This window comes from Aythya ferina (assembly GCF_964211825.1).
Source record: "Aythya ferina genome assembly, chromosome: 2".
Taxonomy (NCBI): domain Eukaryota; kingdom Metazoa; phylum Chordata; class Aves; order Anseriformes; family Anatidae; genus Aythya; species Aythya ferina.
Genome location: NC_140297.1, coordinates 77,948,164 through 77,975,772, shown reverse-complemented (window position 1 = coordinate 77,975,772; position 27,609 = coordinate 77,948,164). Strand labels below are relative to the sequence as shown.

Here is a 27,609-nt window from a genome sequence, read left to right as displayed (position 1 = left end):
TATTAAAAGATCTTCTGAACCAGGGACTGCAGACTTCTAATGGCAGCTGTTGGCATAGTGCAGTATATATTTCAATGAACTATCAAAGAGGGGCAGTTTTCCTTTCTTGCATCTTTCAGCATAGCACCAAAATAGATGGTAGGATTTACAAGACTTTCCAGTTCTTTCAAGGTAAGAGCAGAGAGCTTATTTAACATCCATCTTCAGAGTGACAGCACCTGAAGAGCTATGAGGCTTGTAGAGTAATACTGGCACAAAAATAAACTGATTTAGGTGAAATCTGGTGGCCATGTTAGGGGAAAAAAAGCTAAGATTGGGGCATAAAACAATACTAGCTGTAAGAGAGATTAAGAGACTAATATCAAAAGCACTTGCACTGTGATAGGACTGAATTAATTTCCACTAGGAATGGAATTCTGAAGGACAGAAAACATGCTTCAATAAGACTAAAACAACTATTCAGAATTAACATTTTGTCTTTAGACCTCTTTTTTAATTTTTTTCCCCTTTCCCACTGTGAAGCGCTGTCATGATCTCAGAGTTTATGGCTCTTTTGACGATAGATGAAGAGCTTACTAAGAGGTCATTCAAAGCTAAAAGCTCCAATCTTCCCAATGCTGTTGCTGGGTCCTTCTCCACAGATTACTTACTCTATTTGTGCATTTCAGCACTCACAGAAAACATGATTAATCCCTCTGTGATTCCCATCTGTCTTTCGGATAGCAACAACGAGTCCTCAATAACATGACCTTTTGTTACCCCGCCCCCGTTCTTTTCTCTTAAGGAGCAATACCTGATCAGTTAATTTTGGCAGCTGTGGCTTAGTGCCCCAAAGAGCCTACTAAGCTGCTTCAGTCAGCCAAGTTCACTTTCTCTCTCCCTCCTCCCATTGTGATTTCTAAGGAAATCTCCTGGTACAAGGGTATATGGTGAGGTTAAGGTTACCTTGGTACAGCAGGAGGGAGACACACAGAAGCTCCCCTCCTGGAGAACCCACAGCTGCCTAAGGAGTAAGATACCATATTTACATATTAGCATTTGAAGCTTTCTTATTCACAATGAAGACACTCATTTTACACAAACCATCGTTCAGTGTCACTCACCATGGGTTCCCAAGGGCAGGGAGGCACGTGCCTGAAACTGAGGCAGACCTGTGAAGAGGATGGCCCAGGGCAGATGGCTGCCCCTTGTAGGGCACAGGCCCAGGACAAGCCAAAAACTTAAACTGCTACCAGAGACCAAGCAGGGCCGGAGTATACCTGATGCCCTCCCTTGTAAATTTTCATCTTTTGATCTAGGAACAGTGCTGCGACACTTCTCAGCTTTTACCTTGACACTCCTTACGTACTGACTGGCAATCAGCAGAAGCCCAGGTTTAATCACTTGAACTGATGGCAGCTTCTGACTGAATTAATCACCATATTTTTTATCACCTGGAGAACTTGGCTGGGGCAGAAACACTGCAAGTGCCGGGGCCCTTGCTGGAGTTTAGCCGTCAGTGCTCCCACTGGTCCTGTGGGGTGACCTGGCCAGGAACCCCTAAGACACACACACACACACACACACATTTGGGAACAGGCCCTGCCAGCCTGCGGGCACCCGCCAGCCCGTCTGGCTCTGACCTCTGATAACTGCTATCAAGTACTACATGCAAAAGGCAAAGAGTTGATCAGAGCAGCTGAAGTTAGTCATATTTTGCAGGACACAAGCAAGACAAAATGTTGACACACCTGGTGTGCTAACCGTTGCATGTCTCATTTCAGTCAGTCAAACACAGGCTGCAGCATCTGTCCTTTCTTAGCATTTAACCTGGACTCCAGGATGATAAACTCATGTGATGAAACCTGCTTTAACGAATGCATTATAAATGCAGTGCAGAACACAGCCTCTAGGAGCTCACAGACCCAGAGGTCCTGATCCAGGTGCCTTCTTCCTCTGAGAATCTCAGTGACTTTACCCCAGCCCGTGCCATCACCTGGCGGGGAGTCAGGGGCACAAGCGGTGCTGGCCAAGGATGCGTCTCCTCTGCCACGGGGTGAGGGCTGCTGCTTTCACCTCCACCCCTCCAGAGAGCACAGCTAGGACAAGGAGATAGATGACAGCAGCTTGGATGGAGTACAGTATGAGCACAGCAGCGATTATATGAGTGCACTATCAGGTGGGTCTGGCAGGGATATTTTTAGCTACAATTATTTTGTACAGTAAACTCTTCGCTCCAGAGCTTCAAAACCTGAGTGATTCTGTTTCTTAAATCCGAAGAAGCCTCACAGTGACAGAGGCATATCTTTAGTTATGTAATTTCTAATCTATATCAGCAGCTGCAGTTTCCACCAAATAGATACAGATATTTCTTGCACTGGTGATTACAGTTCCTTAGCATGGTGACACGGTCCTTTACCAAAGGCTACAGTTCAAGGTTATTTAAGGGTTACTGCTGATTCACAAACCTATTAGCTCTCTATACAGGATTAACAGACAATTGATTTTTCCTACTCAAACTGTGTAATAGTTTTTGCTTCTGAGCAGTGAGAACTGAGAACCCACCACTGAGAACCCCGCCTCGCTCCCCCCCCACCCACCCCCCCGGTCGACTTGCCAGACTCGGCAAGTGTCACAGCAGCAGGGACAAAAAGACACACTTGATGTAAAACCCCCCAGTAGCTGTGGGCAGCAGCCAGGTGTCCTGAGGGAGGAATTTGACTGAACGCTCCCACCAATAATCAGATGTAGTGCTGACCTTTAGGAGCAGTGCAAGCCATATCCCTTTCCCTGTTTATTTGTCCACAGGGAGCGAGAAGAGAGCTGTTTGCTTTAGGCAACTGTTCTTTTCTTTCTGACAGATGTAAATGTCAAAGGATGTCTGGGTAGCTTTGGATACCACTTAATGTCACCATTATTTTGAAGACTAACAAAAGCTGCCCGTGCATCTATAAACATCATGCAGTAGCCCTCTAGAGGGTAATAGGAATGGCAAGCCAATTGTGTGAAAATGTCTTCCCACTGACAATTTTTATCAGTGGGGCCTGCTGGTTAAAACAATACAAAAGAAAAACTTTCCCGATGCTGCTGGCAAAGTAGCACTCACCCTAGGATTCTACCAGTTCTGAAACCAAGTGATTCGACCCACCAATGTCCTAACCCAGGTGAATGTAAGACTTGCACTCAAGCCATCAAAAGTGGCATTTTCCTTTAGGAAGTTGGTGCAGGAGACGTGTGAAGCTCGTAAGTCTGCCTCATTCTGAGATGCCATGCAGTGGCTGTAGTTCTTCCTCTTGCACGCTCTGTAAAATCTGTGCCCTTTTGTATTATGAAGCCTTCCAACAAGCCCTTTTGACTAAATGCTTGACAACTTCATTTTTTTTTCTTAGTAGGGTTGCAAGCAAACTGTCTATCATAAGAAGCTATTTAAGATTGTATAATTACACCTGCTTAACATAGCCCACACTGCCTGTGTGAGACATGATGCATTTATTTTAAACTTGCATTTTATTATTATAATTATTTTACAAAACGTGAAATACGTTTGAAGTATCTTTCTTGAGCCTTGTCTTGCCTTGTAGCCAAGATAAACTAATCCTGCCACTTCAAACTTTTCAGTCATTTTATTTCTGCTGTCATTTAAGAAGCCAACTTGGACTTTTATCCCCAAAACCCATCTCTAACACCGTTGGAGTAATATGAATTTCTTCCATGTCAGTTGCTACATCTTGGTTTGCATCTCTCTCTCTCTCTCATTTCATATGAATTTTAAGAATCTCAATACACTGTTTATATTTTATATTCAGAGTTTTTATTACAATAATAAAATTGATAATCAATTATCAATTTACTTCATAAATGTAACGATCAATTATCTGTACAACTATTTGGAGAGGAAAAAGGTAATTTTCTAAAGGAAACTCAGAACAACAGGAATTTAATAGCAAAGAAATAAATAAAAATCTTCATGATTTCATCTCGGGAAAATATAAGTACCACTGAATTTTTAAAGCTCAGTTTTAAACCTGACATAATAAGATGAGCAAGCAGCCTGTAATCAATAAAACAAAGGGAGACAAGGAACTGAGAGATCCTTTCCTGCTTAGGATCCTTAGATCTTTTCCTTACAAGAAAGGACAAATATTTCAATTTCAAAGCAGAAAGCTTCCTTACTGACTTTCAGCATTGCAGGTTTAGAGAAAGCAACAAAGCTATCTGGTAAAAAGTTCTTCTCCAAAACTCCGGATTCACAGCAGTATGACAAGAAACTCAAAACCAAAAATTACTATTTTTGCCTTTTTAGGAAAGAGCCGCTCATGCAGCAGCATATCTGGAGATTTACAAAACAATTATCTGGTAAATTGAAAGTATATGCAATCACAGTTGCCTTCTAATAGTATTGCCAACGAAATAAAGGGGAAAAGTACCCATTATAATTGACAATAAAAGGTCACTATTAACATACAGTGACCATAACAAAGAATCTGCAACAATATAGTATGAAAGATAAATACTATAACATTGCTGTCATAATTAGAGATGACAGCAGACAATGTGTTTTTACTAAGAATATTAGTTTAAATGTGAAAGTACATTTCCTTTCACATTTGTATGTTTGTTTTCCATGAAACATCAAGCTTAGCTGGCTGAAAGAGTGCAAACCAACTTAAACATACTTAAATATTTGATAAAAGCAAAACTCACTACATATTATGTTAGCACTACTATATTGGGTGACCATACATATCCAAAGAAAACAAACGGTCCCTCTTAATTTAAAAATCAATTCTCTTAGAAAGGTCCACTAAAAAACAACTTCATGCCAGATGTAAATGAAGCCTTCTGATGATTATACACTGCTGTTTTTATGGTTCCAAATGTTCCTGTTAAACAAGAGTTTAATCAACAGAATGTGGAGCCACAGTGAGATGCTTTTGCATGAGGCAGCCCCACACACACACCTTTTGTCCTTCTTTTCTGGGCAATATACTATAGGTCTGTTGTTACACCCTGCATCCCTTTCCTACTTGCTTCCTGACAATGTTTATCACACCCAGTTACTGCTCCCCACTATCAAAAGTCAGGCTTATTCATCTTCATTCGGTGCTCCTCTAGTCTCCTCTTTGCTATGGTTTTGATTTTATACCAACGACTTATAAGCCGTAGCAAACTGAACTATTTATGTTAGCCACTACAATTAATTTTCCATCAGGAAATGTAGGTTTTAAGAAAACTAATATCATTATTTCTTCCAAGGTAAGATTTCTACTTTACATCTATTTTTACCTATTACAGTAAAAAAAAAAAAAAATAAAAACAGTCAGCTTTGCCAAACACTTGCAAGAACACAGTTCATTTGCTTGTATATTACTTCTCCATCACGTCCTCTGTTCCAGTAATTTGTGTCTCAGGAATGTTCATCTCCATTTACAAAGAATCCAGTGCAATAGCAGCCTCAAACCCACATGGAATCTCTTGGAGCTAATGTAGTATGTTTATTCATAATCAAAGAAACACTTTTGAAGCAAGCACAGAACAAATGATGTTTCAGCTCTGATTATCTGCCATGAAGTATTCACAGGGCACTTTAAAGGGGGAAATATTTCCTAATTAAAATTAAGAAAAGAGGTTTGCGCTTTCACTCCAGGCAATTAAATGTAACATTTGCATGCATACAATTCCATGGGAAACAAAACCCAGGAAGTGGCTGTTTGAGTGTCTATTAATTAAAAAATCCAACACTTCACTGTTTGTACTAGCTGGCCTTTTATACAATCTCTGTAGGTTAATAATTGAATTAAAGTGTGCACAAAATGATACCAGTGAAGGGGTGCTTAAAAAGTGCAACTCTCTTTTCATAGTAATCATCTGATTATTTTTATTTCCATTAATAAAGATGTATAATTAAAAGAGGTATATGACTGCAGAATCAGAAATGTCAACACAACTACTAAATACCCATCACGTGCATACTGTGACAGTATGATTTGCTAGCCAGCTTTTCGTACCTTTTTGTGTGTGTGATTGCTAGCCTGAAAAATGAACCCAAGTCAGAAACCATTATAAATACATTAGAAAGCATTTACTTCAGGAAAATTTCTGCTGTAAAAGAAAATGGAAAATTGTTGAGGAAAACACTGTCATCTGCTACTCAATGTGCAGTTATCTTGAGATGAAAAGCAAGTTCAACTAAACCCAGTGAAACAACAGAGTGCAGAGCCAATAGTCCATTAGTGTAGCTAGATCAATATAAAGGAAAAGAAACATGGGCTTCATTTCACTCCAGCACTCTTGAAGATGACCTGCTGAAGATTTATCAGTTTTATATAGGAGGGTTTGCCCTTCTCCTCCTCTTTATTTTCTCCAAAATTGTAAAAAGTGAAATACAGCAAAAAGTCTAGGGGGAAAAAAAGTACAGTCCAAAGACAGTAGGCCATTTCTGCTTCTGTTTGCTGTCAATAAATGAAAACTAATCAAGGGCAGATTTGTAAGGACATGGTTTTTGAAATGTGTATTTTCACCTGTGACAAAGCTTTGTTTTTTGAAATCTCACGCTGTTCCTCCACTATGCTGCAATTACAAACAGGATGATTTCTGAAGGTTCACTTTCTGCTTAAACTTAGTAGTAAACACTCATTTCACCTTGATGTTGTAGAATTAACCACACAACCTTTCACACACAAAAAAAAATGGTCTGGCCCACTGGGTGAAATGAGAAAGGGACAAATGGTGCAATTGAGGCAGAATGTACAAAAGAGAAGTGTGAAGAGAAAAATGGCAGGCAGAAAAGAGAACTAGAATGAGAAAGGCATTATGGAAAGAGGTCAGTGCAGTGAAATTAACTGAATGGAAGATAAATGGAATGGCTAGAAACAGCCACGGGGAGGAAAAAACAAAAAACAAAAAAAAAAAAAAAAAACAACAAAACAAAACAAAACAAAAAAACAGGAGGTGGTTGGTTGATTGAGGTGTGGAGCTGGTCAGGATTTTATTTTTTTTTTGATCTGTTGAAATTTCAGTGATTCACTAGACTCCCCTCCTCTGTTGGAGAATGCTACCTTAGGTAAGTAAGAGAATGAAACTTAGGGACTTCAAAGCTATCACAGAGAACTTAATGAACTCTAGAAATGTTTTGTGTGAGCACAGTCTTTGAACTGTAACTTATATTTGGGGTTGAATACTCCAGGAAAACAGCTAGTTATAGGCAGCAAGCAAAACATAATAGCAGTTCTGGCACTCTTAGACATATGACATTGTTTCTATTTCTGATCAAATCCTGTTTTATATTCTGCTACAGACACAGTCAGTTTCTTTCCATTATTTTTTCTTCCTTAGGTAAAAAGAGCAAGTCCTAACTAGATCAAAACCAAGGGACCAGGTTGGATTTCTTCAAAAATTTCTGCTGTTATAGCTTCAAGAAGCCATTTTCTGATCCAGTTGTAAGTATGTTCAGAGTAGTTTAGTATTCCTGGGTTTAAACAAGCACTTGAGACCAAAATTAGACTTACAAAGGACACTAGTATTAAGCAGAGTTCCTTTAGTAGAAGAAGTAAACATAATTTCATAAAATTGTCTGGCTTTTTAAGCAAGTACAGTTAACAGAACTTTTTTTTTTTTATAGTAATTATAATAAAAAGTAAATATTGTGTATTTGTTAACACAGTAAATGTTAAGGAGCTCTCTTCACAGCACTGTTGAACATCACTCAGTACTCTTCAGTTTCATTTCAACATTACAGCTGAATAATAGCAAATTAGTATAGAAAGTCTGAGAAAAAATAAAACGAATCATTATACACACACACACACATATATATATATATTAGGTCACACACTATATTTGGTCAGATTTCCAAGTTAGGTGAAAAACTGGAAGTTCGCACAAGGATTGTAATAGATTTGTGGTGTAAGTGTTCTTTTACCATTTCACTAACAGGCTATGGATAAGCTGTAGACACATGCTGCAAAATAAAACGTATCGATACCTAAAATCTCTTGTAGTCCTGAAAGTTATGAAATATCAGAATAATTCTTCAAAGGTGGGTGTTGTTTTTTTTTTTTTTTTTTGTTTGTTTTGGTTTTTTTAATAAATAAATAAATCAAAGCACTAACTGTCTCTGTGTGATTACAAGATGAAAACCACATTTGAAAGGACTGCCTTTCAAGTGACTAACCAGACAGTGAGCAAAAACCATTCTGAAACAAGCTTTCAGGGACTATAAATCCCATCAATATTTCTACCTCAGAAATTAAAACTAAGTATGACATCCCTAAGCTCATTTAGAATTGGTTTGGATGTTATCATTATATTAATGGACGTAAATGCCATTGCTGTCCTTATGCTCCAGAAACAAGAAGTGATAGAGCACATTTGGTGTTCATCACCTACACTCACATCTGAGGGCTGCGTGCACATCCCCCCAGTTATCCATGTTGTAAGGGTATCATGGAAAACACATTCTCCACAATCACTTGGTTCTGAGAGAAAACTACTCTGTATCTTCACCACTGACCCTGCACAAAAAGAAACGTACTTCACTTCTACGTGCACATATACATATCTGCACACACACATTTCTACAAGAGCATGCACAGGAAGACCAGGCTTGCTTACTTCTGTTTTATGTTGTTTTCTCCCAGTTTTTTTGTCTGTGACTGGGCTGTGTCTCCAATTTGTGATTTTATATAAATCTTCTCCACTGTTTTCCCCTTTTAGATAGGGGAGAAAAAAAAAGAAGAAAAAAAAACAACTATCAAAAGCTGAAACCTACCCGCATCCCTATCTACAGCAGCTGGCATTTTCAAAGGTGCCATAAAGATTCAGGTGCCCTGACCCTGCTGCAGTTAAAGGTAACTGAGTTCTTGACTCCTTTAAACAGTTCTCACAATTCCTCACTAAATTACATTTGCTGGACATCAAGCACTTACTAAATATATGGAATATTTAGGGGACTCCTACTGTTACTTCTTGTACTTTAATTTTTAATCTTGGTTACACGAAAACATAATCTGAGCCTCATTGCTAATACTTTATTACTGACATTTTACTAGCACCTGTCATCTCACGTAATAGAAGAAACTGCTTTTCTAGAGCTGCATACCCACACCACTTAAAACATTCTGTATCATCTAAAGACTGCATCATTATGGGATTGTTAAGCCTGGAGAAAAGGAGGCTCAGGGGCAACCTTATCACACTCTACAGGTCCCTGGAGGCTGTAAAGGAGGCTGTAGCGAGGTGGGGGTTGCTCTATTCTCCCACATGCCTGGTGACAGGACAAGGGGGAATGGGCTAAAGTTGCACCAGGGGAGGTTTAGGTTGGATATTAGGAAGAACTTCTTTACCAAAAGGGTTGTTAGGCACTGTAACGGGCTGCCCAAGGAAGTGGTGGAGTCACCATCCCTGGAGGTCTTTAAAAGACGTTTAGATGTAGAGCTTAAAGATACGGTTTAGTGGATGACTTGTTAGGTTGGACTAGATAATCTTGGAGGTCTCTTCCAACCTAGATGATTCTGTGATTATCTTTCTTTATGGTTTCCTTGTACAGTTGGTGTGAGAATAACAACTTTCTTTTTTTTTTTGGTGCAACTATTACTGTCTTTTATACTTCAAGTTCTTTTCTGACAATTTTTCAAGTTATTAAGTCCTATTTGCTATTTCTTCTTTTTCTTGACATCATTCTCCCATGAGCAAAACCTAGCAAGGTGATCCAATTTTTTTGTCTGCCTTTTTTCCCCCCCTTTGGGGGGGAAAAATTTGTGGAACATCCGCAATTCTAAGGGGCACTTACCCTACATGAAAAATTCTGAAAGGAATTTTAAGAGTTGTTAAAAGAAAAAAAAAAAAAAAAAGTTATTTATAGTATCAAACAGGGAGCACGTTAATTGAATTCAATCAGCAGAGCAAGGATAAAAAACACTATCAGGCTTAGGGTACCATAAGTGGAGCAAAGATTTCAGTCAATTAAGACTAACAGGGCTCAGAAGTTTGCTAATTAACATCTACGGGGACAGCAAACTGCTGCTGAAAGAGAAACTTGCTTTTAAGGGCCGTTAAGGGGAAAAAAGATTTCAGCATGTTTCTAGGTATCATTTAAAAGCATGTGACATATAGCTAGGCCTGCAATAAATAATTAACAGCAATATATTGGAAATATTTATCTCCTATTTTTTGGTTCAGTGATTTTTAAGACATCAAACTGCACAAACGTTATGGTAGTAATGTGAAGCAAGCTACACAACAGTATTGAATTACCTTAAATTGATCAGAAAAAAGCAGCCTTTTGACTGGGAACATACTAAGTTCCATCTGTACAGTGTATGAGCTAGTTTGTGCATGAATCTAACTTGTTAGATCACGACAAAGAACATAATATGAAAACCAACTCAAAGTTTTAAGTATGTGAGCCAGTGACTACTGAGCCATCTCCCTCATTTGTTTGATTTGGCAAAGACAGACAATTCTCAGGTCTTTGAGAGGAAAAAATTCCACCCAGTGACAGCCAGGAGAATTAAAGTAATCCTTGCTACCATGATATGATCTGGAGCTACTGACTATATTTTCTGTTCCTTCCATCTGCTCCTGAAAATTGCCTTTCAAAAAGCTTTCTTCTGACTAAAACAGACACCTACATTGTGATTTCAACATATGTACAAATAATTTCATAAAACATGCAACTCCATGTAAAAAAAATACATAGCTGTTCGTGAAAATTGGTGATTTTTACACAGAGAGAATTTCAGATTCACTCAGAAATGATGCACTGTTCAATATTCAAAATACAGCACTTCAGCTAAAAGCACGTACACATCTGTTTTTAGACATGTGGCACACTTCAACAAACTCAGGCAAATCGGTTACGCTTTGTATGAACCAGTTTCAGAAACTACGAAATAATGGAGTAAAATTTAGTATACCCCTTGGAGGAATATTGTGAGGTTGCAATTTTTAAAATCTGCACAAGTTACCATGTTTGGAAAGCACTAGAACAATGCAAATTACGTGACATTCAGTGTTTTCTCCTGAAAATCAGTGCAATATTTGGTCATTGCATTACCCTACATGCTCCTCTTTTAAACTGTTCAATGATTTTAAGGAACTACCACTATGTTTCAGTTTTATTATTACCCAAGACTATCTTTGAATAGTCTGTCCAATGTTCCAGAAAAAAAAAAAGGGGGGGGGAGAGGATATGTATTACACTTTATGCTACAGATTTTTCATCACAATGTGGCCTCAAATTGACTGATGAAGGAAAAATATGAGTATGTTCCACTTAATTTGTGAGGCTGGTAAAGGCAGACGTCTGTGTACTAGCATCTCTCTGGACAGTCCAGGAAAGCAGCTTTAGGACCACTCCTCAAAATCTTCGAGTGTCAGTCAGTCCCCCTATTGTTATATTATGAGTTTGTTATATAATTACAAGAATAATCTTTATCACTTCATTCCTTACTTGGCATAAAATGACTTTTTGGACTGATCAAACACCTCAGGCTTCGCCTCAGTGTGTAATCAGTTTCAGCAGCTGTTCCTAGCTTCAAATACTACAAAGCAATAGAATTTAATTGCTTAATTAAACTCAAACCTCAGTTGTCTTCTTAACAGGCAGGGGCCTGCCTAGCTTTTGCATACTGAAAGACAGAGACCAAGCAAATGACATTGCTCTTCTGTCAAGGATTGTCTATCTAGGAGTGCTATACAGACACTGAAAAGGAAAAGCCAAAAGGCCTCTTCTGGGAAGCAATCAGGAGTCTTGTTTCCTATTTTTGACCTGAATTATTGATTTCATATGAACACAGCTACTGTATTTTATAAAAACGATTTTTTTATAGGCTGAGCAGTACATATAAGCGAATAGAAAAAATTGAGGACAGATCTTTGACCAGACTACACTGCCTTGTTGAGCTTGATTTATCCTAGTCAAAGTTCTTGGTCCATTGGGATATTTTTTTATTTTCCTCCTCCAGTTTTCAATGTCAGCAGGTCTAATAAGACGACACAAATGTATTTTACCTGACAAGCTGCTCTCTGACTTCAGAACTCTTACACACATACAGAGCACTGGGTTTACACGCAATGGTCTTGGGGTTTTCCCTGGTGCTCAACCATCAAGATCTCATGTGATTTTAAAGGGTTAGGACGTGCTGGCATGGGGTTACCACTAATGCTAAGATTTAAGAAAAAAAAAATTGTCCCCATCTTGTACGGTGAATCAACCATGCTGAGAACTACTATCTTTACTTTTCAGAATTACTGATTTTTCTTAAATAATTTCTGATTAAAATTGGAGCCACGTCTCTTCCATTACTTCTGGCTCTCATTTAAGAGCTCTTAAAAAAACAAATAGTGTATTTACAGGAATTCACCCTTATATTTAATATCCATATCTAGTGAAAACATTAGATTCCATTTCTGATTTTATTATTTGAAATATTTTGGCCTCTATGTATTACAAATTAACTCTTAAAATTTTGGATAAAATTGATAGCTATGGAGAAAGTACCAAAAGGGAAAGAAATTGCACTCAGGAAGCAGGACCTTAAGCTAGATGAAACTGTATTGAAAATGAACATAGTGAATTTGTCAGGCAGCTTCTCTATCACCATAAAAAAAGTATGATTTCATTTATTTCAGTGTAGCATTGGCAAATTCTGAAAGGCTTTACCATCAGGCAAGGATCTGTCTGAAGCACTGGTGTTTTATCTATTATGATATCACCTCATAATATGTCACGTAATTTTGCCTTAAACATGCAAATAGGAAAGTATTACTGTTTTTTTATCAAGGTATTTGTAAGTCTGAAAGTTCAATCAGTCAGTTAATTTCATTCTCAAAGCATCCAAATATCTTCGGATCTTTAAATAGGTGGCCTTAAATTAATGAACATACCCACATAAGACAACTTTCACACAGAAAACTGGAAATACTTAAAGAACTAACAAGATGTGTAAGACAACACCACACTTTGAGCATGCTTTGGCTCTGTTTCAATATATTAAACTTCTGTAGCTTTTATGGAAAACTAACTTTTTATTATTTCCTGTTAAGTGTCGGAATGTCCTGTTAAGTGCACAGAAATAGTACTTACAAACACACACAGCTAAGTAATTGCAAATTATGCTTCACATATTATTAGGTCTTGATCTTGAGAGATTTTTTTTCCTAACAAATATACGTCATGTTTTCTAATAGACACCTAAAATAACAAAACAGTAATTTTTGGTAATGAAACTACCATCCATGGACAGCCTCCCTTTGCACAGTGTTTTCATTCTGCTAGTTCTTCACTTCAATAAGGAAAGTAATCAGAGCCCATCTGAAGTTTCAGCTGAAGGGACCAGCGGTGTGATATGAACGCATGAAAAGCCTTTCATGAAAACACAAAAATCTAGATTAAAGACAATCTTCTATGATTATCAGTAAGCCATGTCAGCGTCTTGTGGGGCTTACCAGCACCTTAAAAACCAGTAATATTTCATCACAAACTTTCAGACAGGATTATGAGAAACATCCTTATCTTTTATTAACGTTATCATTGTCTTTTTCATATGCTGAACTTTCATCCCATCTTGTACAAAAAGTTCAATTCCTCTGAGATAACCTCAGGAAGCTATCTGAACTCTTTGTATCCTTAAAGTTATTAACGCGTTGTTTGTAAATTTTATGACTTCTGAAAGGTAGCAATATATTTGTCAAGTATTTCACAAGTACGGAATTGTAGTGTCCATGGTTTCATTCTTGGTTACATTGTAGTTTACAGAGTAATAATAGGCATCCCTGAGCAGCAAACTACATAGGAACGCCAGAATTAGTCTCAAAAAAAGAAAGGTTTTTACATGGGTCTGAAATACAAAGAAAGCCTAGATAGTAAAACTACTTTTTCATTATTATTATTATTTATTTATTATTATTTATTTTTTTATTATTATTATTATTATTATTTTTTTTTTTTAAGAAAAAAGAGAGAGTAGCAATACCACCCACCCCCAAATACAACAGTCTGGAACCATCTCTTCTACAATGACAGTAAATGACAAAGTAGAGCAATGCTGGATACTTAATTATTAATTAAGTAATAATTAATTCATAATTTTAAATTAATAATAATATAAATAATAATATAAATATAATACAATATAAATAATATAATTTTATAATAATATAAAATTAATTAATAATATAAAATTAATAAATAATTATTCAATTAAGTGAATACTTAATTCAATACTTAACTCAAGCACAGTCACAAAGTGTAGGTTTATAGGTATATATACTCTCCAGTTCCGTATTTCAGTGACAGCCAAGACATTATGTACGTGACCAAAGCAGTAGACAATTCACACTGTAATGAATGTAATGTACATGAGGGAGATCTTTTAATTGCAGTCAATCCTCCTCTTTAGAAAGGAAAAGTCTCCGAAAAGGCTTTTGGGAATGCCAAGACTGCATGACATGGGAAGCTAAAGGAAGAAAAACTACATGCCGTATTTAATAGGGGTGGTGAGAACATGGCCTCCACTCTGTGATAATGCAGACATACCGAAATGTGTTTTCAGCCTGAATAGAGATGGCAGTGGAGTTCACAACTGAAATAGGAAAAGAATGCACTCAGAAACACTAACAGAAATCATTAAAGGCACTGCAAGACTATAGAATACAGCTAGGTATGCGTATAAAAGTTGCACTGAAAATGCAGAAGGATGATCTGCTGTTTCAATGTCTGCAATACACAAAACAGCTGAAATTCAACTAGGAAGCATTCTTTATGACAAAAAGAGGTTTTGTTAACAGCTTTTGACCAGGTTTATTGATTAGTCTTTGGCTAAATTTGAGAATTATATATGGAGCCAGCCTGCACTATGTTCTTGGCAGACCTACTGGAGCTATGATGTCAAGGAAAACACATGGACTGCTGCCAGGTGGAGATACAAGGAGCAGTAGGCCTTACACAAATAATTATCTTCAACACCCTAGAGCCAGTTTTTCCTTGTTGTGAGGTAGGAGAAAATTCCTCCATCACAAGTGCTCCAATAGAAGATAATACAGAATCAGAGAACCACAGACCAGATCAGATCGGAAAGGACCTCACAAGATCACCAGATCTAACCTTTCACAGGAAAAGGGGAGCTTAGGTGAGATTATCCAGCACCCTGTCCATTCACATCCTGGAAACCTTCAGCATTAGGGACTCTCCCACGTCCCTGGAGAGGTTGCTCCAGTGATTGGTTGCTCTCACTTATTTCTTGTATCAAGATGAAACCTCTCCCAGTGCAACTTGTACCTTTGTCCTTTGCCCTCCCAATGGCTCCCTGTAAAAAGAGACACTCCATCCTCCAAGTACTGGAGGACCATGATGAGGTCCCCTCCAAGCCTTCTCTTCTGCAGGGTAAAAAGACCTAACTCTTTCAGTCTTCCCTTACAGGGCAGGTTCCCCAGCCCTGTATCTCAAGTTAAAGGAAATTCCATATAGAGATGCCTCCTTGTCCTGATTGTGTACCTGTGGCAACCTGGCTCTACTTTAAGAGTAGAGTCTTGATATTATTCAGTCTGCCTGTCTAGCTCAGAAATAATTTAGTTAGTAATTTAATCTGCAGTAAACTGGTTTACAAGGAAGTCATTTGATATGGAACACTTGTATTAACGTAGTCTGATGATCAGTGGCAGTTGCTACTGAAATTAACACAAATTCTAGTAGCTCAAAGCATCTCCAAAAATACAAATAGTTTTATGGATGTGTAAACTGCAGACCTCTGTGACTAACTTTAAGCACTTTTTTGGGGGGGATTTTTTTTTTTTTTTTTTTTTTTTTTACAGAACCAGTCCCTCATTTCTTTAAATAAAACATTCAGAAGCTTTTCATACATTTGAAGTTGTGCAAAAATAGCAGTATGACATTAACCAAGAGACCCTGCAAAGAACATTTTCAAAGCACTGAACAGGATTTATTTTTTTTTGTCCATGCAACTCCTACTGTATTTTTGACAGACTTCACACCGTTAAAACCATATATGATGGCTGACTCCCTGAAATGTACGGCAAAATTCATTCCAGAGCAAAATTTGCATAGATTCTTGCCATCACAATTATTTAAACAAGCTTCCTACCACACCTTTCCTTATATTGGCCATACCAATAAATATAATAGTGAAAGGTTTACTGAAAGTGATAAAAAAGTTTGTATAGGAAAATATAATCAAACAAGTGGACAGGATCAGTAATTGCAAAACTTCCCTTTAAAGAGAACCCTTTTCTCTTTAATTTCATGGATGACTGGAATTTTCAGTCTGAAAATATATCCAGTGCTCCATGAAATTTACTTGTCTATAAAATGTCCACTCCTGTTAACACGAACAAATAGATCTATACTTCATTACATATAATTAAACAACAAGTAATCTTGGTCTGATCAAATCTCAAGCATTGACCTCCAAAGAAGATGTGTAACACTACCTTTTTAGCAAAGAAAAAAGTAAATTCTTAAGCAACGGTACCTAAGTGATGAAAACATTTCATATTTCCTCCTTTATGAAGTGCTTTAGCAATAGTCAAGAAAAGTAGGAGTCCTGGAGATATCTAATAACATATATTCAGCCTAAATGCTGGATGCTACTCTTTGCTAATATCACTGTACAAATTTGAGCAAGAACTTACGTTAGTGAGGGCAGTTAGTCCCATAATCGTATTATGACAAAGAATGAAATCTCTTACCTAGGAACCTACTAATCCGGAAGCCGTCAAAACATCTTTAAAACTTATTTTGCAAAGCAAGTGAGATTAGTCCTATCTTTTTCATGAAGCTATCAGAACTTCACAGAAATACACAGTTCTCATAAACAAGGTAGCCAGGCATACTCAGAGGGTTAGAATCATTCACATGCATATTTCACCTATGCTTTAGATGGTGGAAAAATGCAACTTAAGGAAATAAACTCTTCTTGTGGCTTAAGACAGAAATCTACACAGTCTGTGGGGACCCCAGTTCCCCCTTGATTTTCTGAATTTCTCAGTTCTCTTCATTTTATTGAACCTTGCATGATGAAAAGGGTTAGGATTCCCAGACAGGCAAAAGATACATAGTTTTCTTTTTTTTTTTTTTTTTTTTCCTCTCCATTAATTATGTATCTATGCTATTCTTAATCAGCTGAAAGTTCTTCACTTCCAAGTAACACACACTAACAAATTATCTTGGACTAGAACATGCATTAGCATTAGGATTTCTGGAGTAAATGCTCACAGCAATACTATCATCACATGGTGGAAAATTATAGCATTGACCTCTTTCTGCACTGAGTGCTAAAAATGAACCCATTAGTATTTCCTATTTCTTGCTACACTTACAGGACAAACAGAATTGCCAAAATATGTCAATAATGGATGAAGAATATAGAAAGCTCTGAGACGAGAGCAGAGGCACTTACAAAGACTAAAATGCTATCCATATGCATAATTTCAAGTAGAACTTGCCCAAAGCAAAATCAGACTTAAACATGTATTAGACAAAAGCTGAAGACTGGAAGTTCTTGGTTTACGATGTTTGTTATGCATACTTACAAAACACCTTGAAAAGTTCAACTGCAGTTTTCCACATAAAAATCACATTACATATCACTGTTCAAGCATCATGAAAGATGACCTGAAGGCAGCCAAACAATGGATTTGAACAAGCTTTCCATATTTTACTTTGGGATTGGAAAAAGTATACACAGCTTTCCACATGGGAAAGTGAAAACATCTGGAGTCATCTTTGTCAAGTTGTAGCTCTGGAAACACATTCCCAATCTGGAAAAGATGAGGTGTTTGTTTTTTTTCCAAATAGAGCATGCTGTTGCTTGTAATATTTGCAATACCTTGGAAAGTTTGAAACAAATAAATATAAGGACACAGAAAGTTTGCCTAACTATCCAGTCAAGGACATCCCTGTCCTCATTAAATTCTATTCCCTATTTTCAAAGAACAGCCTGTGCTTTATTTTTGCCTATAGTTCTCATGCCAGCTACTTCAGTGGTTGCACCCTCAACACTCTCAATGCCATTCCTAATGGTACAGTCTTTCATGTACTCTCTACTAGAAGTATAGCGAGTGCAAAATACTCAGCAACAGCCACATAGAACAAAGAGTTATCATTTGACCCACAAAACACAATAGGAAATATAATGGTTTGTATCTTTACAAATGTATGCATAAACCAAAAGACTAATACCTCTAGCTAAGAGAGTTTTAAATCCATATAAAATATTTAAATAGCCACCCTTTCCCTGCTCTGAAAAATCCTAATTACTGAGCTGATTAAAATACCTACCATATTATAAACATCTCAGTTCACCTGTCTTACTTCAGAAGCCAGTAACAAAAAAGGTTTATCAATATAAAAATCAATGTGCATTTTTGCCCATATAATCCTGTTTTTCTTCTTTCTTTACACTTTATACATTGGCAGTATTGTCTGATTTGACAGAACCAGGGCAGAGAGTTCCTGAGGTAAAGCTGTACAGCAAATATTCACTGGCACATACACATTACAATATGTTGATTATTATATGCTATTTGCAAAATAAACAGTGTGTATTGTTCCATGGTTTTTTTTTTTTTTTTTAATGCATACAGAAGACATTTGGCAACAAAAATTACTGAATATATCATTATTGACACTATAATCAACCTTCTGATCAGTGGCCCATGTTTTTATCTTGCTGTGCTCTACTACTCTTATTCATTTACTACATAGTATGGAATGAAAAAGTGAAGACAAGAGTGGCCTCCTTATACACATGAACTCTTTACCAGTCATTTTCCAACTTCAGGGAAAGAACAGTGTTTCTCAAAACTACAGTTTCAATTAGATGGTATTTTTCTCTTAAAGCCCATCCTTTGCATCTTATTTTGCAGTGAAGGTGCGGAGGTTAAATCCAAGTTGTTATCAAGCTAACACAGGGCTTACTAAGAAACCTTTTCCTTAGTAAGGACTAAACGGGTTTTATTGAACTTAGCTAGGGCCACATGTTAATGCACATTTTTGTTCATATGCTTTTTTTCCTTTCTTTAAAGTGAAAGCTGTAGACCGTTTGGAATGCAGTAACACTGCCATATCTACCCACTCATTGCTATTTCAAGCTGTTGGCATTTTACCCCACCATTAAACCCATCAACATTTACACAACCACAGACATTACAGAAAATAGTTTAAAACATGCAATAGAAGTACTTTCTGTCATTAACCTTGTACCTATAGGTGAAAAGTTGATACTCTGTTCAGGACATGTCACATACATACAGTTCCAACCCACACAGAACTATACAAAACAAAAAAAAAAAAAAAATACCACACACACACCAGGTTGAAACAACTCTATGCAACAACTTCATTGAAATGGCTGATGTGGAAAACAAATGGCATTTCTATCATGAAAACTAGCTATAAGGAACTATCAGAAACTGCCAAAGAAACCACAAAAAATAAGAGAGGAAAAAAAATCAGTTTTGTGATAGTAAGAGTTTGTTAATTTACTGAACTGTACCTGTAGTGATTCCCAGTCCTCTCCTGTCTTCTTTTGACATTCTGCAGAGGATTGATGTATTAGCAGCACCTTGTAGGTGCTTTCAGGATCATTTACCATTAGCTGCAACGCTATTTAAATTTAGATAGGTACTAGACATAAGGTTATGATTAATACAGAGAAAACCACATCTAAAGACAGCATGGCTTTGGTCTGTTGACAGTTTAAGAATTTAATGTATTCTGATGTAGATTATAGGAGCAAACTGTGCCAGGACAGGCAGAGGCAGTGCTAACTAAAGACACAGGCAGAAGAAAATGCTCCTTCTTTACATTCACAGTGCCAGTGGCTGTGTGAGAAGAACCTGCTCAGTAGAAGAGCACTGCAAATGCTCTGTCCCTCAGACTGAGGATCACTGGAAATAGCTTTGGCAGGGAAGAGCCTTGCAAGGTTAGAAATAACAAGGGGGGGGGGGGGGGGGAGGTTGGAGAAACAGCATGGTTGAACCTACCTTTAAGTAAACTTTCACGATTCTCAGCAATTTTAGCGGGAACTTAAATATTGGTAAATATCTACAGACACCTAGCAGCAGGTGCACACAGCCCCTCACCTGCAGAAGGCAAACAAGCGCTTTCCTCGCCTGCCATCTCACCACGCAGCCTCCCCGCGGCGCGGCCGGGACCGGCAGCCTGCGGCAGCCCGGGGGGAGGCAGGGCTCGGCCCAGCGCCCCACCAGCAGCCGGGCACCTCCGTGGGGCCGTGGCCGAGCAGGGCTGTGGGGAGCTGGAGCCCGGCCCTGCTGCGGCCCCGCTGGGGCAGGGGCTGGCAGCCCCGAGGCTGCCGTGGGGCCCGGGCCCGGGCGGTGCCCTCAGGGCTGTGACAAACACGGGGCACCCGAGCCGTGCAGCTGCAAGAGTGAAAAATAAACTTTCCTCGTGTCATTCCTCCATTTTGTCTCGAGTTCAATGAATGCTGGGAGAGGAGCTTAGAAAATAAGCCTATACTTTTTTCTTCTTCTTCTTCTTTTCCCTCTCTCTGAAGCACAGAGGTATTCAATAACAATAACAATTATGAACTTAATATCAGGGCTTAGTATTTCATTTCAGGGAGGTCCCAGTGGTCTTCACAGGGATATACTAGAGGTAAAGTGAATAGTCTGCAGTCTATTTATAAATTACAGGAGGATGATGAAAGGATAGCAAGAGTATCTGAAAGGAACAGGCAGTGGAAGAGTAGTAAACATGAAAATAAAACAGGAAAGGAAAGGGGAGCTTGGAGACACTGTTGGCAGTACAAGCACAACATGGAAAAAATACAGAAGTAGAGTTCTTCCATAAAAATCAGGTATCCTAACTTCATGTTTCTTCTCATTTTCTTCGCTGCAAGTAACTTTTTACTAACTGTGAATTCTACTAAGCTCAGCAATCCATAATGCCAAGCATTTATGTAATAAATGCATTGCAGATAACTAAATAAAGCTTGGCAGACTGGCTAGATATGAACTGAAGTATGTGCATTCTCTTACCTTAAAATGTTATCTAGAAGCACCATGAAAGTTCATAAGCTCATGCAGTTCCATTGATACCGGTGGAGCTGTGTCAATTTCCACCAGTGGAGATACCCTGGGGAAAAAAAATACTTTGAAAAATGAATATATATATATCCAATATATATTTGGATAGAATCCTACAGCCCATTGCTAATTTAGAAAAATATCTCAACGCTTACATGGCCTGGCTGAAAGCTGCTGCTAGGGCTCTGTTTTGTATCTATGGAAACATTTTAAAGCTTCCCAACACCTCCTACACAGGTATCCTGTTAGATTCAGAACGAAGTAACTTTTCCATAAAATGTGACCTAAGGAAAATGCCAAAAAAGAAAAGCTTACCATGCAACATGCTAAGATTTTACACTTCATTGGTGAAACATACAGTAAATTGCAATCAACACCCTTCTAAAGAGAGGAAAAAAAAAAAATAAAAATAAAATAAAATAAAGAAAAAAAACCTATCCAATTCAAGAACAAGATTTTAAAAGCTGCCTTCATCAAATATATAACTAGAGAAAAACCAAATGTGGGCATTTATTAGATTACTGAATATGTAAATTCATCTAACTTAAAATGACAAGGGAGTTTTGACTGATTGCTTGTTTAGAAATAGCTCCTTCTGTCACTGACTAAAACTTCGGAAGTATAGCTATACTTGCAAGTAAGGCCTAACACAGCACATTAGAAATCAAATTATCCACCAACTCAGAATTTTAACTTCTCTTATAAAGCACTCAACATTAAAACAGCCAACAGTCTCCAACTCTTTAATGGTCACAATAACTGGATTTGAGCTAACAGATTCCTTTTGGAAGAAGATTGCTATGATACTGGTATGACTTACTCCTGCAAAACAAAAAAGGAATAACCACCCATTCAGCTCACAAGCTCTATGGCATCATTGGTCTCCTTTACATCAAACAAAATGCCAAAAAGATGTGTACAGAAGGTGGTATTGGGAGGTAGCTTTTCCAAGGAGGAAAAAAGAAGCACTGTCAAGGGCACACGAGGATGGAATTAGGACAGGACAGATAATGAAACTGTCTTATATGAATACACTGGCAACAGAACACAACCAAAGAAAAATCAAGCAGCACATAGGAAAGGTCAAGAGAAAAATGTATTTTTTGCCCTGTTTTTCACTGGTGAGGTCAGCTCCCAGGCCTTGAAAGTCTATCTAGTAGCAGAGTAGTGATTAAGGAGGTATTGGGGAGGTATTGGGGAGGCAAGGACAATCCCCAGACATGGACTGTATATCTCGAAACAAGACACTGGAACTCATGATAAGGAAGCGGCAGACGGACAGAGAAACGAATGTAAGGACTATAAATCTCGAAACTGGACATTGGAATTCATTATAAAGATACAACAAACGGGAGAATTAGCAACAACCAGCTCTTGCAATTAAGAAACATGCCAATTCAGCAGATTCCTGACCAAAGGTGAAAAGTACACTGTGAGGAAGACTCGGGGTCTTCCTCCCAAAGACCCCTGCCCACGTCCCAAAGACCCCTGCCCACAATTCTTGGAAGGCTCTACGCAGGCGCAAGGTGCCAAAAGGCTAATTAGCATGAGAAGCGAGGGAAGGCGGGGATAGGTAATGCATATGTATAGGTGCTTGTAGAATATTGATAGATTGATTGTATAAATTCAAGACTGCTTTTTGCTTTGGGTATGCACGATAGGTGGAGAGATCCCCCGTGCATCCAGCGCTGTAATAAAGAATATACCACTTAAAGGAATTTCGGCTTTGATCTTTGAATCAGTAGAGAAAGATTAAGTTAGGGAGCAGTAAAGCAAATTATATATAAGTCTCTAGGCCCATATGGGGTGCATCTGGGAATGCAGAGCTAGTTTGATGTCTTCACATCCGCTTTTTGGGACTTCACAAGGCCATTTCATCATCTTTGCAATGTGGCGACTGAGAGATAAGGGGTCTGCTGCCTAAAAGCAAGCATATGTTAGTCTCATCTCCAAACACAACATGAAGGTGTATTTGGTGAATTGCAGGCCATCCAGTTTCACCACAGCCCTCAAAATTATGGAAGCCCTTTGCAGGGACAGGAGGGACAAGGAGGCTGGAAACAGCCAGCACAGATTTAGTGAAAGTAAATCTTTTTATGATGACGTGATTTGCTCTGCAGATAAAGAGAGAGAGGTGGACATGGCTTATCTTCACTTCAGCAACACTCTCAGAATGTCTGAATTTCTCTGAGACTTAAAAGTTGGCCATCTTTCTAGTTAAGTCACCTAGACATAATGCAGAGGTGGTAAGGAGAAATAACAATTTGGAGGCACTTTTTACTGTCTCAGTAATAGTGGGAATGTCAGTAACTTTCTTGGTTTAACATACCTAAATTTTAAATGGCTAAATTTAAATAATTCTATTATGAGGTGTTTGTACAAAGTCCAGGTCATATTTTCTGGAAAACTGTGTGAGCAAACTACTGTATGATTAGACTAATAAAACATTGAAAATATATATAGTTGTGTGTTTGAACTTAAAAGTGATTCCTATCCTTTGATTAGAAATAAAAACAGATGTAAAAGATTGTGTTTATCAAAACAATCGCTGCTGGTAATATGACTGCTGCTGTGGTTCAATCAGTTCAGCTGACAAATGACAAAAGCAGCCATTCTGTTCACATACCATACCACTGCGGGTGGAAGGATACAAAATTCTTCTTTTCTGTTTACCTCTGACAAAACCATGCGATCTCTCTGGTTCATGAAAACAATAATCGGTAATAGCCTTAATTAAGAGGACAACATTAGGAAAGTTAACTTTGCTGGTAACACCAGAAAAACTGTTTGGAGAAGGAAAAGCTATGATCAGGTAGCTTAAATTCAGTTTAAGTCCTTGTTATTGTTTCCTGTTTGCCTGCTTTAGTGTAGGTTCTCTTTCATGACCTCGTGGAGGTCTTTTGAACTGTTCTCTGAGTGCCTTTCTCACCACTGAGAAAACACAGTGATTTTGTAGGAATTTGGGCTGAATTAAGTCTGAGGAGCCTGGAGAAGAGTGAAGCAATAGGAGGGAAATGAACACTCACAAATAAGGTGATACTCTACAAAAGAAATGCTAGCTGATACTTGTTAAAAATGAATGAATGAATAAATAAATAAGATTATCTAAAATAGCTTTATTTTCAGCCATCTAAGAGAAGTCTTATTTTGATGAGTACTTGTGTTTTGAGCTAAGAAGTTCTGAAGATGTTAAGGGGGATAGGCCAGAGACAGTCAGAAAGTAGGTACAAGACATAACTTAAACCCCCTTCCATGCTGAATCCTCACCTCTAACATTGGACTTCAGGTAGAATATATGGCAAAAAAACAGTAACCCTACAGATTATAGCTAGCAAAGTTATCTGAAGGGTGTACATAATTGTCATAATTTGATACGTAGAATTGCTTGTCTGTAGATATGTAGAATGTTTGTCTGTAGAATTCTTCCCCAAATAGCTCAAGGAACAAAATTAGTTTTAGCATAAACTTTCAAGAACTGAGTAACAGGTTTTCCCCAGTGATTTTGGGGTTTAAATAGTAATTCTTGCCTTACTGTGCACAAAGTAAGTTCATTTGTACAGAATGATATACATAATTAAGAGAGTCCCTAAGCTCTATGTCATATATATAACAAGTTCCTTCCTGTACAAGCAAAACATTGTATTGTTACATAGCCTATTATTTTACAGAGGTTTGAGATTACCTTTTCTTCTCTGAAATTGATCTTAAAAAAATCCCAATAAATATAGTGACCTCCTGAGGTTTACAGATTAAATTCGCTTAAATCACCATTACTCTAGGATCTGCTAGAACAGACAGACAGTATGATATTTAAGATATTCCCTTTTGAATTTGTTTTAATTCAGAAACAATGTGTAGAGAGACAATTCTATGGACTGTGGTACCATAAGAACTGAAAACTTAAGTCCATAAATGGTAGCTGGATTAAAACTCATAGATGTATAAGTGTGCTACCATTCTTGGAGGGTGGCGGGGGGGCGGGAGGGGGAATCTACTTTGCCTTTTTGCTTTCTAATGTCTTTTACTCAATGACCACAACACAGGAGTTTCACAATTCTTCCATTACTAAATGTGGCTGATAGAGAAGTGTGTGGGCTTAAATCACCCCTCCCTCAGGTGGTTGCATGTAGCCAGATCGCTTTCCAATTGCAACTGAACTACAGAAAAGAACAGTCACCAGTGGAGGAAAAGGGCAGAGGAAAGCAAGACCTTACCAGTATTATTTTATTGCATTCTACTACATGTTTTATGCTCTTGACAGCTGAAAACTCTTTTCCCCTTCCTGTATTAAGTGACTGGCACTTCTTTCAATGTGTTACCTTGTTAGAGGTTTTACAAGATATGCATGCCTTCTTTCAAAGACAACTCTGAGGGACGGAGGGAAAACAAAATATGGAAGCCTGAGACAAATGCAATACTGTGAGACAGATGCCCTAATGGTGATAGCAATAGGCAGAAGAATAATCAGTACAACTAAATATTAGGTAAGGAGTTCCAAACTAAATGATTCTACAATTATGAGAAATTTAAATAAAACATGAAATTGATGCATGTTTCCTTGAGCTTCTTTCAGAGACAAAAATACTACTGTTTTCCATACCTTTTATAGAGAGCTGTAGCTGCAGTGCACGTCCTATTTCTTGCTTCAAAATAAAAAGGAAATAAAAGATTCTGCTGTTACTTTTCCAGTCTCTGGGCATTCCATCTTTTTTTACCCCAGGGCTGAATTTGGCCTCTATCTCATCAAACGATCCATATCAAATATAATGATCTTTTGACAGTATCAGATTGTCACTTCAATTTTGTGCATGGTTTTTTCTGTTTACCTTGCCTGTTCTCCCCAAGCTTTTTATACTGATAGTGCAGGCTCATCTTTTCAATGTAATTTAAAGTTTCTAGTACATCTGATTGAGTAACAGTAATTGAAAAACAATTCAGATAACAGCTTCAAATATCTTTTTTCATTTTTTTTCTTAGATGAGAAAAAAAATATTTTTTTCATTATTCACAAATGCATATGAACTAGCCAGCTGGTCTGCTGTTGAGCACTTTGTGTGTTGCTGTGTGCTTAGACAATTATAAAAGAATTTACCAATGGATTTATCCTGGCATGTTCATACTGTTAATGTAACAACATCTAATCTCTTTATTGTTTGACCAGTGCCTTTGAACCACTGAAGAGAGATTTCCTGTGTTATAATAATGGCTATTTCATAAAACTCAATTTTGGAATAGGTGGATTAATTCCAGTTTTTGGAATTACAGATACCTATAATCATATGCATAAGGATATTACACAGTATGGTACCTATGACAGCAGTGACTCATGATGTCTTGGGACATTAATTTTGTTTGCTTTTAAGGTAGTGAGAATCAACTTTCCTCCTGCTCAGAAAAACAGATTCTTCACAACCATTACCTTACAGCTGGGGAGTAGGACTTTTAAATTAATTAGAATTGTCACCTCTGGAAACTTTAATATAAAACAATAATTACCAGTTAGTAATAAATATTTCACACTCAAGCATTTGCTTTTATCTCTGTTAGGGACTTGAATTTCACCCATTCATAAAACTGACCTGGCTTGTTTGTCATGTTATTATATACGCTATTTTTGAGCTAAGGTCACTACTTAGAAAGTTGAATGGCTTACTGCAGGACTGAATATATTCTGGACTAAAAAAAATATTTATGTACATGTTCAGTCAAGACCCTGGATGAGAAGGTTTCAAGTCCTTGAAAAATAAGGAAGATAAACAGTGAGCAAAAATGGAAAAGATAGGAATGAATCATTGCAGAAGCTTCCTACCTGAAGAGATTTGGATGTCTAAGTCTTCTCCTTGCCAGAAAGCTGGCACTACAGATGTAGGAGGTGACAGAAAACTGAAAAAATAAATCACAAATGTAAATGCACACTTTTTTTTTTTTTTTTTTTTTTTTTTTTTTTTTTTTTTCTTTCCCTGATGTGGCTTATGTGGCTTACTGAAGTTCAGCCTTTCCCTGATGTGCTTAACTTTCCTGGTTTTAATTTTTAAATTTCCCTCAAAGCTACTTCACAGGTGCTCTGCACCGAGGAGGCAGGGGAGGAGGGTATCACAGGTGTCTCTGCAGATCTCAGTAAGAATGGCATAACAGTAGATCTCATAAAATAAAATACTTTTTAAGTAATGACATAGCAATAGGAAGGAGAAGAGTAAAATGTACATTCTTTCAGGTCTAAATGCCACATGAGAGAACATAAATATTTTTGTTGATTAGGCCAGCTAGGGAATTGAATCACACACAGGCATATGCAGTGTATCTGTAGCAGTGATGGTTATTTCACCACCCAATTTGTACAAAAACAGGGTGTTTGCAAATCTTGTTCTTGGAAGGAGTTCTGGAGATTCTCCACACTACTGGGCCAGAAAAAAAAAAAAAAAAAAAAAAAAAAAAAAAAAAAAAGTAGGTTGATGACTTAGGGACATGGGAAAAGGAGTTTGTTATAAGCATAAAAACGGTTCCTAATTCTAAACAGGACAGATTATTTACTTGATAGTATGTCGTATCCCTCTTGTCAAACAG

The 27,609-nt window shown here is 37.6% G+C and overlaps 1 protein-coding gene across 4 annotated transcripts in view; it reads right to left on the bottom strand.

The window, feature by feature from the left end:
* LOC311431137 (uncharacterized protein) overlaps window positions 1-27,059 on the bottom strand; it is a 312,109-nt gene extending 285,050 nt beyond the window's left edge. The window contains exons 1-5 of one of the 4 annotated variants that reach the window (XM_084508389.1): window positions 27,029-27,038; window positions 26,855-26,928; window positions 25,646-25,688; window positions 20,998-21,094; window positions 19,494-19,534 (exon numbers count right to left, since the gene is read on the bottom strand). In XM_084508389.1, coding sequence (XP_084364515.1) covers window positions 19,494-19,534; window positions 20,998-21,023 — 67 coding nt within the window. In that variant the 5' untranslated portion in view covers window positions 21,024-21,094; window positions 25,646-25,688; window positions 26,855-26,928; window positions 27,029-27,038. Of the gene's footprint in view, window positions 1-793; window positions 1,004-1,103; window positions 1,379-19,493; window positions 19,535-20,997; window positions 21,095-25,645; window positions 25,689-26,854; window positions 26,929-27,028 lie in introns of those variants that run through there. The other 3 variants (XR_014689267.1, XR_014689268.1, XR_014689269.1) reach the window with 3 other exon arrangements.
* Window positions 27,060-27,609: the final 550 nt, after the last annotated feature.